At 55.3% G+C, this 16,590-nt stretch overlaps 1 protein-coding gene across 2 annotated transcripts; it reads right to left on the reverse strand.

Moving 5' to 3' along the window:
* Window positions 1–2,307: 2,307 nt before the first annotated feature.
* ACADS (acyl-CoA dehydrogenase short chain) lies at window positions 2,308–14,494 on the reverse strand. 2 transcript variants are annotated; one of them, XM_032168507.2, is made up of 10 exons: window positions 14,366–14,494; window positions 13,102–13,265; window positions 5,152–5,301; window positions 4,820–4,931; window positions 4,320–4,471; window positions 3,859–4,029; window positions 3,639–3,776; window positions 3,395–3,490; window positions 3,115–3,171; window positions 2,308–3,006 (listed from the first exon to the last, which is right to left on the reverse strand). In XM_032168507.2, exons 1-10 carry the CDS (start codon window positions 14,409–14,411, stop codon window positions 2,863–2,865), a joined length of 1,230 nt encoding a protein of 409 aa, XP_032024398.1. In that variant the 5' UTR covers window positions 14,412–14,494; the 3' UTR covers window positions 2,308–2,862. The 2 variants fall into 2 exon arrangements, with proteins under 2 accessions (XP_032024398.1, XP_032024397.1); XM_032168506.2 differs by having other exon boundaries at window positions 2,308–3,015.
* Between the last annotated feature and the right edge of the window lie 2,096 nt (window positions 14,495–16,590).

Here is a 16,590-nt window from a genome sequence, read left to right on the forward strand (position 1 = left end):
CCTCTCAGCTACATGCAATGCAGGCCCCTGGACCTTGAGAAGAGCTGACGTCACAGACACGGGGCCGGCTGGTGCAATCTGAGTGGAGTGTGCAGATGTGAAAGTTGACCAGGGTGGGAAACGATCCCGTTGTTATGTAAGTGAACGTCTTTGTCCTTAGGAAACCTACACTGAGGAATTCGCATCCAAAGGGGCACGGGCTCTAGGACAGTTCGGGCTCCAGTGCCCCGGGGGCAGAGTCCACATTCAGTTCCAAGCCAGAAGGAGCTTCCACTAACGGGCAGCACCCCGTCAAAGCCAAGGGTTTGTGCCAACTCTCCCTCACTGAAGGGCAGACCCTGGACCCACGACGGCGCCTCGAAGCCCCCGAGTGCACAGACTGGCTCTTGGGTCGGGGCCTGGGTGGCTTCATCTGAAATGCAGGACCCCAGGCCTCCGAGGCTGCACTTCCTGGAAAGGCTCTTCGCGGCCACCTGAACGAGCCCTGGGCAGGTCTGAGAAGCAGAAACCCCTCCAGGGCTGCCACTCGGCCTGTGCTGACTCCAGCCCTCTGCCCTTCTGGGAGTGGTGTGGCTCCAGTCGGCTACCTTTGACCCTCCAGGGCCCAGACCCTTCTCAGTGGGTAGGGCAGGGGATCTGAGGGGCCTGAACTCCAGCCAAGACAGCCAGGTCCCCAGCCTGGGATGAATGCGGTTTGGGTTCCTCTCCCCCATCACCTAGAGGAAGGGCCTAAAGACAACCTCAACCCCGCACTGCATCTGCGCCAGGAGCAGTGCTGCCTCGCTGGGCAGGGGCACAGCACCTCCAAACGCCCCCTCCCCACTGTCCCCGGGCTCATGGGGACAGGGAATCACAGGCCTTCATCTGCCCCCAAGTAGAAGGGCTCAAACGCGCTGCTTCTGGAAGCGTCCTGGGTCCCCCTCTGCTCTGGTACCTTTGGCTTGCACCTGAGCCCAGGGCAGGGACAGGAGCAGATCAGGAGACCCCGAGAGAGTGTGAGCCAGGAGGCAAGACCCTACGGCGCTTACCTGGAGCCAGGAGGAAAGCCCAGGGACCCAAACTTCTGCGGGCTGCGCAGGACGCCGCTGACCTCGGGAGCCCGGCAGGACGCGCTTCCCAGGAGCCACAGGTGTGCCTCGTTAGCAGAGAACACACTACCCGTGGGCCCTGCGCACACCTTGCCCGTGGGGTAAATCAGGACCTAAATTCGCTCAAGGAAGTGCGCTCCTATTCCCCGGGGCACTGGACCAGGCCCAGGTCAGGGCAGGGTCAAGGGCAGAGCCGCCCTGCAGAGCAGCAGCTCCAGGCTGCATCCTTCGGCTGTGGGGCACCAGCGCCTGGCACAGAAATCCCACTTGGGAGGCCGAGGTGGGAGGATCACTTGAGCCCAGGAGTCCAAGAACAGCCTGGGCAACAAAGCAAGACCCCATCTCTACAAAAAATTTAAAAATTAGCTGGCCATGGTAGTGTGCACCTGTAGTCCCAGTTACCTGGGAGGCTGAGACGGGAGGATCACTTGAGCCTGGGAGGTTGAGGTTTTGATGAGCTGTGGTTGTGCCACTGCACTCCTGCCTGGGTGACAGAGTGAGATTCTGTCTCAAAAAAAAAAAAAAATCCACCCGCAGCAGGGGCTCAGGGTTCCTGGGCGCCCCTTTGATGACAGCTCCTAAAGTCACCTGTCCCCCCACTGCTTCCCTCCAGAGACCTCCCAGCAATGCCAGTTTGACTCTGCCCTGCCTGCCCGGCGGAGGGCTGTCCCCACCTCATTCAAAATCTTTCTTTGCTCACTGTTTTCTCTTCCAGCTGCTGAGATCGACACTGGCCCAAAGGGTTAAAAGCCTTGACCTTGGCTTCAGGCACCTTTGCCCAGAGCCAGCCCTGCAGGCACCAGGACCAGAGCAAGCCCCCGCAATGGCTGGCCAGGGCCGCCCCCGAGCGTGCTAGTGAGCACAATGGCTGCTTCTCAAGGTTCTGTGTTCTCCCACCTGGGGCTCAGGGCCTCCACAGCTTTGCTCCCCGACTCTGGCAATCTGGGGCATTCCTTCCTCCTGCCTGGAGGCTGGTCCTGCCTAGAGAACCCCTTCTAGCCCACTGGCCCTGCCTGGCCCACCCTCCCTGCCCAGGGGTCACTCCCTGAGGCCTGCAGGACCCAGTTCCTATTCCTGAACTGCCTCCTTGGCCAACCTGGCCTCTGCCGTAACTCAGAAGACCCCCAACACTCACAGGGTGAGACTGTCAGAGAGCGGAGCTCTGTGCAGAGACCACCATCCCTCCCCCGAGCACCCAGGAGAGGGCGAGGACACAGACTGAGGGACAGGTGTGTTTATTACCCACAGTCAGTCACACAGCGTGAATCACCACCCCTGCCTTCATCAGACTTTACGAAGGGCTGAGGGGCCTCTGGGCCAGCTCCATGGCCCAGCCCCACTGCCTGCCCAACACCAGGACCCCAGGCCTCGTCATTCTGACCCCAGCCCTGCTCCTGACCTCTGACCTCAAGGAAAAGACAGACCCCACCAAGGGCCTGTCCCACTGGGCCTTCATGCCGGGTCACCAGGGCCCCCGGGAGCACAATTGAGGTGTCCCTGAGTGTCACTCAGGCCCCCCCACAACCCCACCCCCAGGAGGCCAGGGCCACTCAGATGAGGAACTTGAGGCACAGTGGTGAGGAGGCAGAAAGGCCCAGAGGCGGAGCCGCCAATGGTCGGAGGGCCTCATTCCCAAGTGATCTGATCTGGGTGGCAGCACTGAGCCCATCCGGGGGCCCCAGGGAGCCCCCGCTGGGCCTCCCAGTCTCTAGGTCGGGGTGGAGGCCCCCAGCTCCCGTGCCTTCCCGCAGTCCTGGGGCAGCCCGCCGTGGGCTCAGCTCCGGTAGCTCCTGAGCAGGTGCCCAGCGATCACCAGCCGCTGGATTTCGCTGGTGCCCTCATAGATCTCGGTGATGCGGGCGTCGCGGTAGTGCCGCTCTGCTGGCATCTCTGTCACATAGCCCATGCCGCCCAGGATCTGGATGGCCTGAGATGAGAACGGGGGCTGAGGAGGGAGAAGACCCCGGCATGGGGAAAGCTGGAGAAGGGGCAGCTGGCCCCCTCAGGGCTCACCGTGGACGCTCACCTGGTGGCTGATGGCGGTCGCGGCCTCTGAGGCGGCCAGCTTGGCCATGGCTGCCTCCTAAACATGGGGGTACAGTCAGAGCCTTCCCTTGAGGGGACCCCCCGCACCCCCTGCTCACAGACCCTCAGCAGGGGAGGCCTGTGGAGTCTCCCCATGGGGCAGTAAACCCCAGGCCCACACCTCTGACCCACAGGGCCAAGGGGCAGAGACCCGCCCCAACCTCTCCCCATCCCTGGGTCCACCACATTCTGGGCCATGGCTCGGGGACCCCTGTGGGCACCTTGATGAAAGGCTTCTTGTTATCCTTCAGCATGGCAGCGCGCCAGGTCAGCAGCCGGGCACTCTCCAGGGCCAGGGCCATGTCTGCCAACTTGAACTGCAACAGCCCCACCCCGCACCACAGGTCAGCAGCTGCCCCTCCAGGGACAGGAGGGAGGGGGAGGAGGATGGAGAGCAGTCAGGAGGCCACACTCTCTGCCCACTGTCCAGCCTCTCGGCCCAGCTCCTAAAGCTGCCACCATTACCTGAATGACCTGGAGCTTGGTGAGGGGCGCCCCGAAGGCCATGCGATTCTCAGCGTAGTTCACAGCACAATCGAGGGCGGTCTGGGCAATGCCCAGGGCCTGGGAGGCGATGCCGATGCGGCCCATGTCCAGGGTTTGCTGTGGGGACCGCCCTGGTCAGTGGCCCGCCAGCCGGGGCACAGGCCTGGCCTCAAGGTGCCACCCCCACTGCCGGGCTCACCATGGCTATCTTGAAGCCCATCCCCGGCTCCCCCAGGATGCTGTCCTTGGGGATGCGACAGTCCTCAAAGATGAGGTTGGCCGTGGATGAGCCCCGGATGCCCAGCTTGTCTTCTTTCTTCCCCAGCGTGAGCCCAGGCGTTGGCATGGGGACCAGGAAGGCACTGATGCCCTGAAAGGAGAGGGGGGCGGCTTTCTCCGAGCTGCCCCTCAGCCACACGCTCACACCAGCACACCCAACACCAACCTGGTCCCCTCCCCACCTCCCTCAGAAGCTCAGGCCCCGACACCCTCTGCCGGCTTCTGGGGAAGGTGCAGACTTCAGTGGCAGCTGGGGAGGGACAGGGACAGCCCACTTGACCCAAAGCAAAAATAGGTCCAGTCGAGCCAAGGAGAGAAGGCTCTAGAAAATGAAATGACAGCAGCCCAGGATCTGGCTGAACCCCTCTCTGGGGTGCCCACCTTGTTTTGCAGGGCTCTGTCCGTGCTGGCAAAGACCACGGCAGCCGAGGCCTCCCAGGCATTGGTGATCCAGGCTTTGGTGCCATTCAGGACCCATGAGTCGCCCTCAGCCCGGGCGGTGGTGGACGCGGCTCCTGCATCGCTGCCGTTCCCTGCCCACACAGACCCAGGGCTCAGCGCAGGCCCCACCCCACACAACCTAAGGGCACCAGCCTCACTCCCTCCACACCCCCTGCTGGTGGACACAAAACCCGACTCAGGCTCCAAAGATGAGGGTCCCAAAGCTCTCAGTGACGTGCCCAGAGGGCAAAGGGAGTGTGCAGGAGCTGGGCGTCTTAAACCAGGGGCCCCTGAAGGCAATCTTCCTCCCAGCGCCGGGGTGGCAAGAGCGCTCACCCCACCAACCACACGGAGAGCCGTGAGCAGTTGGCCCAGCACCTTCCTCTCTTCCCCCTCTCGGCCTGTCACCCTAAGAACAGGTGAGGGGACAGGGCAGGTACCTGGTTCGCTGAGGGCAAAGCAGCCAATTTTGTCACCACTGGTGAAAGGCGTGACCCACTTCTGCTTCTGCTCCTTGGAGCCAAACTTCAAGATGGGCCCCAGGTAGAGAGACTAGGGGGACAGCGGGGAGCGGTCGGAGGCCCCAGGCCCAGACGCATCCTGCCCACCTGCAGGCTGCACCTCAGGGCCTGTTCTCTCCAGGGCCTACCCAGTAGGACCAAGGCCTGTGACGTCTCCAGAGAGATCGGGGCTGGGAGCCGAGGCCAGAGCCTGCCTGCTCACAGGAGCCTCCCTCCACCCGTGTGTCCCAGGGGCGTGGGAGGGGGCTCACATTGTTGACACTCATGATGACTCCAGTGGAGGCGCAGCCGCGGCTGATCTCCTCCATGGCGATGGCGTAGGCCAGGTAATCAAGACCGGCACCGCCAAGCTCCTCGGGCACGTCCATGGCCAGAAGCCCGAGCCCGCCCATCTTCTTCACCTGGGCACAGGGAAGGATGGCATGCCATGGGCAGCTGCTGGGGGCGAGCCCACCCTCCCCAAGCCCAAACCCTCCTGCCCCCGAGGCAGTGCCTGCAGAAACTCAGGCCATGTGACCCCAGCCACCCACAAGGGATCCCCAAGTCCAGACGCTGAAGACCCAGTCCCACTGAGGTCTGTACGACGGCACTTCTCATTCAAGCTGTCCTGCCCCCGCCTCCACACCCGCTCCCCGCTCCCCGCTCCCCGCTCCGTCCACAGCCACGGCAGAGAGCAGGCAGAAGGCACAGGATGCTTTCAGGGAACTCAGAGGTAGGGAGCAGGACAGTGTGAGCCACACTGACCTTCGTCCAGCCCCCTGTGCACATCCACACACACACAGCCGCCCCACCACAGGGCCTCTGCACATGCCGCCTCCTATCCATCAGCTGGTTATCGCCCCCCTCTCCTTCTGATCACAGCTCAGGCCTCGCTGCTTTGGGCTGCCATCCCCAGCCTCGCTGAGTCAAATCCTTCAGTTCCTCTCCTGCAGCACCTCTGCGGCTGGAATTTCTCAGGGATGAACGTGCTTCTCTGGATTAAGGTCTTTTGCCTTCACCACGAGGGCAGAGACGGTGTGTGCCCTTGCTCACTGCTACATGCCCAAGACCAGTGAGAGAATGAATGAAGGATAAGAGCTTGGGACTCTGAATTCTGAGTAATAATCATATTAAGAGTGGGCCAGGAGCAGCGATCACACCTGTAATCCCAGCACTTTGGGAGGCCAAGGTGAGGGAATTGCTTGAGGCCAGGAGTTCGAGACCAGTCTGGGCAACATAGCAAGACCCCGTCTCTACCAAAAACAAAATAATAATAATAGTATTATTACTCTCAGGTGAGTAACATGGGAAATGTGGGCCACAGAATCTACCTAACTTCAAAAAGGAACAAGTGAAACCACTTACCTCTGGGAGAGCAGGGACAGGGACGGGGACGGGGACAGGGACAGAGACAGGGATGGGGACAGGGACGGGGACAGGGACAGGGATGGGGACAGGGAAGGGAATCGTTGCTTTTCACAAGCCCATTTATCCAATCTCATTCCTGCAACCATGTTATTTTATTTTATTTTATTTTATTTTATTTTATTTTATTTTATTTTATTTTTGTGACAGAGTCTTGCTCTGTTGCCCAGGCTGGAGTGCAGTAGTGCGATCTCGACTCACTGCAACCTCCGCCTCCCGGTTCAAGCGATTTTCCTGTCTCAGCCTTCCGAGTAGCTGATATTACAGGCACCTGCCACCACGCCCGGCTAGTTTTTATATTTTTGGGTAGAGACCGGGTTTCACCACGTTGGCCAGGCTGGTCTCAAATTCCTGACCTCAGGTGATTCGCCCACCTCAGCCTCCTAAAGAATCCCAGCACTCTAGAAGGCCAAGATGGGCCGAGATGGGCAGATCATTTGAAGCCAGGAGTTCGAGACCAGCCTGGCCAACATGGTGAAACCATGTCTCTACCAAAAATATAAAAACTAGCTGGGCGTGGTGGCGGGTGCCTGTAATCCTAGCTACTCAGGAAGCTGAGGCAGGAGAATTGCTTGAACCTGGAAGGAAGAGGCTGCAGTGAGCCGAGATCGTGCCACTGCACTCCAGCCTGGGAGACAGAGTGAAACTCTGTCTCAAAAAAAAAAACAAAAAAAAAAACTACTGTTTCTTTTTAGACACAGGGTCTCACTATGTTGCCCAAGCTGGTGTCGAACTCCTGGCTCAAGTGATCCTCCTGCCTCAGCCTCCCTCATGCTGATTAGAGGCACGAGCACCACACCAAGCCTAGTTCTTACTTTGACAATAACGTATGGAAAAGAGGGGGCACCTAGGAGCCTGCAGCACTTCTGTGACAATCTGTGTGTCCCTCTGTGAAATTGCTTATTTGATTCTTCCTTGAACTGTTCCCATGGGAAATCACTTGTAAGACTCTAAGCGTGGGCCGGAGCGTCCTCTTCTCTGAGTCTCCCACGCGTACTACACGTGGGGTATAAACGTGTGTGCTGAGAGGCTTGAGCTATGACCCCCGCAAGTGCACATCAAGCTCTGTGGCCCCCAGGCAGATGCTGCGCTGCAGTCAGAGGGCAGAGAAGCTGGGAAGGAGATGGCCAGTGTGTGGAAGGCAGCATGACAGCAACCCCCCAAGATGTCCCCATCCTAATCCCAGGCCCCGTGAGTATGTTCCCTTCCGTGGCAATAGGGACTTTGCACACGTAAGTGAAGCATCTGGAGATGTGAGGGTTATTCTGGATGATCGGAGTCACCCAGTGTCATCACAGGGTCTTCGTAAGGCAAAGACAGACACAGACTCAGAGAAGGAGAGGTGGCGACGGAAGCAGACGCAGGAACTCTGGCGGGAAGGAATGCAGGCGGCCTCTAGAACTGGAAAAGACAGGAGCGGATTTCCCCAGAGCCTCCAGAGGGAACTCAGTCCTGCCGATGCCTTCATTTAGCCCTGTGGGGCCCATACTGGATTCCTGAGTGGGGTTGAGTAACTGGTGAACGGCATTTATCAAGTGGCTGAAATGGTTTTGTTTTGTTTTTTCCATTTTTTTTTTTGGTAGAGATGGGGTCTTGCTATGTTGCCCAGGCTGGTCTTGAACTGTCAGAGAATATATCTGTATTGCTTTAAGCCACAGGGTTTGTGGTCATTTGTTACAGCAGCAATAGGAAAGTCATCCACAGTGACAAATGGGAACTCAGAGCTACCAGGGAGGTGTCATTTTGAGAATTACTAAAAAGAAGATCGTTCTGTGGCCACCACACACCTGGGGAGGGGGGTCCTGCTCAGAATAGGCACCATTTCAGCAGGCAGGAACCAACTAGGGAAGGGGAAGTCCAAGGGAGAGAGTGCTTTTCACTAGGAAGAGGACCTGGAGACACAGACCTGCGGCAGCACAAACGTGGCCTCTGAACAGAACACTTTTCTAGCCCACACTTCAGAGTACTTTGCCAGGTGCAGTGGCTCACGCTTGTATTCCCAGCACTTTGGTAGCTGAGGCGGGTGGATCACCTGAGGTCAGGAGTTTGAGACCAACCTGGCCAACATGGTAAAACCCCGTCTCTACTAAAAATACAAAAAATTAGCTGGGCGTGGTGGTGGATGCCTATAAGCCCAGCTACTCGGGAGGCTGAGGCAGAGGAATCACTTGAACCTGGGAGGCGGACGTTGCAGTGAGCTGAGATTGCACCACTGCACTCCAGCCTGGGCGACAGAGGGAGACTCTGTCTCAAAAAAAAAAAAAAAAAAGCTGAGTGCAGTGGTTCACACCTGTAATCCCAGCACTTTGGGAGGCCAAGGCAGGCAGATCACGAGGTCACGAGTTCGAGACCAGCCTGGCCAACATGGTAAAACCCCGTCTCTACTAAAAATACAAAAATTAGCCAGGCGTGGTTGTGGGCACCTGTAATCCCAGCTGCTCGGGAGGCTGAGGCAGGAGAATTGTTTGAACCCAGGAGGCGGAGGTTGCAGCGAGCCGAGATCGTGCCACTGTACTCCAGCCTGGGCAACAGAGTGAGATTCCGTCTCAAAAAAAAAAACAACTATTTTATTAAGGAACGCCTCTGCTGCTGGACAATACTCTACCAAGTGCCAGAAATACGCAGGTCTCCAGCCACTCAGGAGGAGGATGAGGCAGGAGAATCACTTGAGCCCAGGCGTTCAAATCCAGCCTGGCCAACATGATGATACCCCTGCTTCTAGAAGAAAATTTTTTAATTAAAAAAATTTTAAAAAGAGGGTGTAATCCCAGCACTTTGGGAGACGGAGGTAGGAGGATCACCTGAGTCAGGGCGTTTGAGACCAGCTTCATCAATATGGCGAGACCTCCATCTCCACAAAAAATTAATAAAAATAAAAATAAAAGAGCCAGGCATGGTGGTGCACACCTGTGGTCCCAGCTACTGCAGGAGGTGAGGCGTGAGGATCGCTTGAGCCCCGAGCCCGGGAGGTCGAGGCTGCAGTGAGCCGTGTTTGTGTCACTGCACTCCAGCCTGGGCAACAGTGAGGCCCTGTCTCAAAAAAACAAAAACAAAACGAAAATAAATATGCAGGTGTCCAAGACTCACGGTCAGGCCCAGGCATGAACCTCACCGAAAGCCTTTTTCTCTAGCTTACCAGCAAAACAGAATGAGGCTAAACTAGCTCAAGCCGCCTCACCCTCCAAGCACCTTCAGATCTCCCCCGCCACGGAGACACACCCTCCTTTTCACCCCGGAACTTGTTGGTATAAAATCTTGGAATAAATGGCGCATGAGCCAATCGCTCCATAACTCCATCTAATCCCCAGAAACACAGTGGGAACCCAAATTCCCAGAAACAGAGTAAAAGGAAGAAACTCTCCTAGGTGCGTTCAGTTCCTCATACTCACCTAAAATGCTTGGTCACACGTCCCGACAGGTAGCAGAATGAGGATGACCCCATATTCCTCTTACAGATAAGGGAATTCACACAGAAAGGGTACGTGGTGTCAGTGGCCAGGTCTAGGCCACCAGGAGGCAAGACAGAACCCCAGCCTCCTCCTCTCAACACAGTGCCGCCTCCCTCTGGCTAATGCAACACTCTCAATGAGCTAGAATCAAGAGTTGTAGGAATTCACAATTCCCACACCCAAAGGACCTCACTAGCGTATACCATCGCCCTCAATTTTCCCCCAGCTCCTGTCCTCCCTCCTTTCTCACCATCAGCATTTTCTTTTACAGCATCTACCAGCTGGGCGCAGTGGCTCATGCCTGTAATCCTAGAACTTTGGGAGGCCCAGGCGGGCGGATAAAGAAGTCAAGAGTTCGAGACCAGCCTGGCCAACATGGTGAAACCCCGTCTCTACTAAAAATACAAAAATTAGCCGGGTGTGGTGGTGCCACCTGTAGTTCCAGCTACTCGGGAGGCTGAGGCAGGAAAATTGCTTGAATCCAGGAGGCAAAGGCTGCAGTGAGCCAAGATCGCACCACTGTACTCCAGCCTGGGGACAGAGTGAGACTCCATCACACACACACAAAAATATTTAAAAAATAAAGCATCTACCTCTGGCTGTGAAAGACATGGCAGTTCCACTCACTCCCACTCCGGTGTTGAGACAGCAAATTTCAAAAGAGAGGAGAGCCGCTCTGGGGCAGCGCATAAGAGCACAGCCTTCTCCGTCCCATCCCAGAGCCTGGACACAGTCACCTCACCCCATTTTATCAGTGGTGACAGGGGCTGTTTCCCAGGCTTTCTCACTCTGAAATTTATCTCTAGATTTCAGGCAACATACTGTGGCCAGCCACAGGAACATTCTAGAAAAAAAGTGGGGACAAAAGCAATAACCATGGTAATGTGCACTCGTTAAAGGGCCTCCTGAAAAAGAGACAGGGAGACCAGCACCGAGGGAAGGAAAAAGGGGTGGCAAGAGAGGGAAGAGACGAGACAGTCAAAAAGGAGAAACCCAAAATATAATTAAGCGGTGGCTCACGCCTGTAATCCCAGCACTTTGGGAGGCTGAGGCAGCCAGGTGACCTGAGGTCAGGAGTTCAAGACAAGCCTGGCCAACATGGTGAAACCCCGTCTCTACTACAAATACAAAAATTAGCCGGGCGTGGTGGCGGCCACCTGTAGTCCCAGCTACCTGGGAGGCTGAGGCAGGAGAATCGCTTGAACCTGGGAGACAGAGGCTGCAGTGAGCCAAGATCGCACCACTGCACTCCAGCCTGGGGGACAGAGTGAGACTCCATCTCAAAAAAAAAAAAAAAAAGAAAAAGAAAAAGAAAAGCAGCCAAGGGAAAAAAAATGGGTTCGGGTTTGTCCATTGTTTCTGACCTATGTAAATTGATGGTAATTAACTAACAGCAGCCAGGCCCCCGCCCCGGCCCCAATATTTTAGTATTTTCTACAGAGAGAGGCCTGACCTTCAGAGCTATCTTAAGGGGTGGCCTCCTAGAGCCCCCTGCAATGGTCACTCTTGGTTCCTAGTGTCTGTGACCCAGCAACCCGGACCTGCACCCTGAGAAGAGGCAACAGCACTGACAAGGCTGAGAAACTGTAAGAAACCGTAAGACCCCTTTCCCAGCAGTGACAGACAAGGCAAGCCTGCAGCACCTGCTGCCTTCATATCTGGGAAACGGTTAGTGGGTCCCTCATATAAAAACAATGTTTTAAGTCCCTTTTAAAACTCATTTTTAAGGCCGGGTGTGGTGGCTCACGCCTGTAATCCCAGCACTTTCGGAGGCCGAGGCGGGTGGATTGCCTGAGCTCAGGAGTTTGAGACCAGCCTGGGCAACACAGTGAAACCCCGTCTCTACTAAAATACATAAAATTAGCCGGGTGTGGTGGCGGGTGCCTGTAATCCCAGCTACTCGGGAGGCTGAGGCAGGAAAGAATTGCTTGAACTCAGGAGGCGGAGGCTGCAGCGAGCCGAGATCACGCCCCTGCACTCCAGCCTGGCGACAGAGCAAGACTGTCTCAAAAAATTTTTTTAAATAAAAAATAAATTTAAAAAAAAAAAAAAAAAAAAACAGGCAAGGAGAAGAGGCCGGAGAGGTTTAACTTTTCACAAATCATTAATTAAACAACTATCTACTACTGAGTGGTTACACCAGGTGCTGGGCATCTTCAGGTCAGCGTGTACGGCAGTAACATCTTCAACGTATAGCTGCAGACAGACTGAATGCAAATGGAAGAACACAGTGGCACAGGAGGGAGCGTGCTGATGGGAAACTCAGGGTAGAAAACAGTTCAAGCAGGCCGGGCACGGTGGCTCACGCCTGTAATCCCAGCACTTTGGGAAGCCAAGGCGGGTAGATCGCCTAAGGTCAGGAGTTCGAGACCAGCCCGGCCAACATGGAGAAACCCCATCTCTACTAAAAGTACAAAAACTAGCTGGGCGTGGTGGTGCCCGCCTGTAATCCCAGCTACTGGGGGCTGAGGCAGGAGAATCGCTTGAACCCAGGAGGCAGAGGGTGCAGTGAGCTGATATTGCGCCACTGCCCTCCAGCCTGGGCAACAGAGCGAGAGTCCATTTCAAAAAAAAGTAAGTAAATAAAAAAGAAAATAAGTCGAGCAGGCTGCCGCTGATGAGCGCCATGACCTTGGGTATGTTATTTAACTTGTTCACAAGTCTGAGTCCATGGAGTATATAATAATACTACCTTTGGCCGGGTGTGGTGTCTCACACCTGTAATCCCAGCACTTTGGGAGACCGAGGTGGGCAGATCACCTGAATTCAGGAGTTTGAGACCAGCCTGGCCAACATGGTGAAACCCCGTCTTTACTAAAAATACAAAATTAGCGGGGCATAGCAGTGCACGCCTATAATCCCAGCTACTTGGGAGGCTGAGGCAGGAGAATCACTTGAATTCGGGAGGCGGAGGCTGCAGTGAGGCGAGGTCGCACATTGCACTCCAGCCTGAGCCACAAGAGTGAAACTCCGTCTCGAAAAAAATAAATAAATAAGAACAGTACCTTCACCTCACAGGACTGTTGTGAGGAACAGATGAGATAACCCATCTCAAGAACAGTGCCTAGTGCATGCCAAGCACCCTAAAGGCACTATTTAGAATGAGCACAGTGGCTGGCACAGTAAGCAACTGACCATCCACCACATATTACTGTTGTCCCAGAAGTTAAGTCCTGGCTACTGGCCACAGGCTGGACAAGGGAAACTTCCAGAGCATTTTCTGGGTTCCAGGCCCTGCTTTGGGGTTCCTCTACCAGAGTCTGAGTGCCGCTGACTGTCACTGCCACCATTCATCCAGGAGCAGAGGGGGCAGACCACCATCGTGGGCTGCTGAGGTTTCACTCTCACCTGAGCCGCTGGGAAGAGATGTTCCTTATCCACCTGGGCTGCAATGGGAAACAACTCCTTCTCGGCAAAGTCCCGGCATGTCTGGAGCAACATCTGGTGTGTCTCGGGCAGTTCCACAGACTGGTAGATGGTGTGTAACTGCCGCCAGGCCCTAGGATGGAGAGCTGCCGGCAAGGGCAGAAGTGAGTGGAAGGAGGAGGCAGGAGGTCTCCAAGAATCCTAGTGACCCACTAACTCACCAGGGAGGATTTTGCCCTCCAAGGGACATCTGGCAATGTCTGGAGCCAATTTTAGTTGCCACAACTAGAGCAGGGGAATGCTATTGGTACCCAGTGGATAGGGGTCCGGGATCCCTGCTGAACATCCTACAAGGCAGAGGACAGCCCCCACAACAAAGAACTGTCAGCCCAAAATGTCCATGATGGCTGCCACTGAAAACCCCATACTAACTGAATGCTTAGTATACTCACTAGGCATTACCATACACTACATCCTTCAGTCCTCAGTATAATACCAACAGTAATAAGACCTCAGCTCTGTGACCTTAGGCAAGGGTTTTAAACGTCACTGAGCCTCCGTTTCTATAACAAGTGGAGGAGAATAGTATTCCGCTCCTGGGAGTGCGAAAGAAAGACTAACTAGCGCTTAACACAGTTCTCAGTAGCGGTCCCCTTGTAATTCAGGCCAGGCAAAGGAGGCTGTGGCTATATGTGTCACGGCTGCTACAGCTGGAGACAGGTAAGATGGGAAAGGTACTGTATTAACTAGCAAGAACGAGCATTTGTGGAGCACCTGTTACACGCCAGGCACGAAGTGCTTTACATACCCTGTGATTTAATCCCCCCAACAACTCTGATTTTCTCTGTGGACATTTTACACATGGGCCAACTGAGGCTGAGGAGGGGCTGTCTTGCCCAAGGTCACAGATGCGGGTCTGGTTCAATCCCAGGCCTGGCTCCGGAAGAAGGGCGCACCCTGAACCTTAGTGGGGGTGAAATGGAGGGAGGGAGATATGGATGCAGCCCTGGGAACTGGGCTGGCGGCTGGGGTCAATCGGGGGGTAGGGGTCTGCGCAGGAACCAGGGACGCCTGAAGGGCCGGCCTGGGTCGGCGCGAGGAGCAGCAGAACTGGGGCAAAGGCCGTGAGCGCTCCCAGAGGGGGGCTCCGCCTGCCAGCGGCTCGGACAGAGCCGGCTCCAGGACCTCCGCCCGCTGGGCCAGGCGCGGGCCGCAGCTCCGCCGTGCGGATCCCCAGAGCACTCACCTCTGCGGACAGGGCCCGAGGCCCGGGCGAGCAGCGCGGCGGCCATGGGCGACAGACACAGTCCCAGGCTTCGCGACCTACCGCCGCGACCGCGCTGTTCCGTAGTGCTGGGGGGCGGGACCCGGGGCAGAGGCCACGCCCGTAGGGCCTCGGGGGCGGGGCCGAGGCGCGCTCACGGCCAGGGGGCGGGGCCTCCAGTGGTCCCTCCCAAGGCGATGAACCCACGCTCGACTGCACGCGCGGTGGGTCAGCTGGCTGTTCGTGCCCTCATTCGTTAATCAAAACGCTAACAAGAGAAAGCTAAGGATAGAGCTTCGCAGAAAGGCCAGAGAGGTCCTTTTTAAAGCATAAATAAGATAGCGATCTTCGGCTTAAAACTTTGTTGGCTTTGTCGGCGGGCCCATCCCTCCTAAAATCCAATTCTACGGCTTAAAAAGCCAAGACCTGCCTTGTCTATCAGGGCCCATGCCCACCGTTCCCTGGTTATTGTTGCTCGGCTTTACGAGGCAGCTCTTCTCTAAGACCCTTAGCTGGTTCCTGACTCGGGGGCCTCTGTGATCACTGTTCCCTTTGTCTGGAATGCCCCCTCTTCGTTCAGGTCTCATGGATGCCTGCCCTGACCACACCAGGCCGTTTCTCCCCTACTGGCTCTCTATCTTGCCTTCTGTTTATTCAAGGAACTTTGCATCTGAAATTATCTGCTTCCCCCACTCGCTCCAAGAAGCTCAAGGACCTGTCTTGTGTTGGTGCTCAATATTTAGGACCCTGGAGTTGGGCTGCAAGGAAAGCTTTTCCCCAGAGGCTGTGAAGGTGGGTGGAGCTGCTACCCCCTGTTCCACTTCAGTACTGACTGTCTCATTCCCAATTGGGGCAGAACCCGGCCACATATTTGACCCCCAGCATCCTCATCAGGACACCTTTGCCTCGCCCAAGAAACTATGCTGATTTTACTTGTCCCATAAGGATCTTCTCTTGTGCAAGTGTAATTCTGACTCCCATAGCCTCCTGGGCACCACCCACGCCCTCCCAGGCACCCATACATCCCTCCAACTGCCTTTCTTTCCCAACACTCAGCCAGGCAGGCATCTGTTCCCAGCATTGACCTATTTGCCAAAAATTCTGTCTCTTCCTCTTGGAGGAGAGTGGAAACCTCGGTCACTACTTCCTAGAGGAAAGCCAATCAAAAGATGCAGCAAAGTCCTTAATGTGTTACCTTTCTTTTTAAATAATGCATTTAAAAGAACACCTCCAAATTCTCAGTACTTTAAAGTCAAATGAATGACTCCCACTGGCAAATGCTCTAAGGGCTTCCTCACCTTTCAGTCATCCCACCTGGGCACCAGCCCTGGGTGGAAGAAACGATGAAGCGGCAGGAGAAAAGGGAGAAATAAGTGAGTTGTGTTTGTGAGCAAAGGCCAATAATAATTGCTTCAGGTGCCGCAGAGCACCTAAACCAGACTCTTGAGAATTTTTTGTGACTGTAAATATGAACGTGAAATTTCATTTTAAAAGTATCCAAGTTTTCCAGTAGAGACAGAATTAGACAGTGGTTACAAGAGGCTAAGGTGGAGGAAGGCACCTGGCTGCAAACACAAGGAACTCAGGAACTTTCTGAGTGGGTTTGATGGAAATGTCCTATATCATGATTGTGATGGGTAATAAAAGTATTCATTTGTCAAAATGCATCAATACTCTTAAGTGAGGTAAATTTTACTGTAAAGTATTCCTTAATAAGCCTACCTTTACGGCCAGGCACAGTGGCTCACACCTATAATCCCAGAACATTGGGAGGCCGAGGCGGGTTGATCACCTGAGGTCAGGAGTTCAAGACCAGCCTGGCCAACATGGGGAAACCCTGTCTCTACCAAAAATACAGAATTAGCCGGGCATGGTGGCATGCACCTGTAATCCCAGCTACTTGGGAGGCTGAGGCAAGAGAATCACTTGAACCCGGGAGGCGAAGTGTGCAGTGAGCCACCATCATGCCATCACATTCCAGCCTGGGCAAAAAGAGCGAAACTCCATCTCAAAAAAAAAAAAAGCCTATCTTTAAAACGTGCATGTAAACTTTCAATTTACAAAGCCACTCACCCTGGGAAAATACAAGGCAAAAATATTAAGCCTAAAGTCCAGTACAATTCCTCAATCACCCTAGAAGCCAGCTATACTCTAGTTAAACTACTTGCAGAAGGGCCACATAATAGCCAAAGTGAGAGAAACCTGGA

This window comes from Hylobates moloch, unplaced genomic scaffold (genome assembly GCF_009828535.3).
Source record: "Hylobates moloch isolate HMO894 unplaced genomic scaffold, HMol_V3 SCAFFOLD_12, whole genome shotgun sequence".
In the NCBI taxonomy this organism is placed as follows: domain Eukaryota; kingdom Metazoa; phylum Chordata; class Mammalia; order Primates; family Hylobatidae; genus Hylobates; species Hylobates moloch.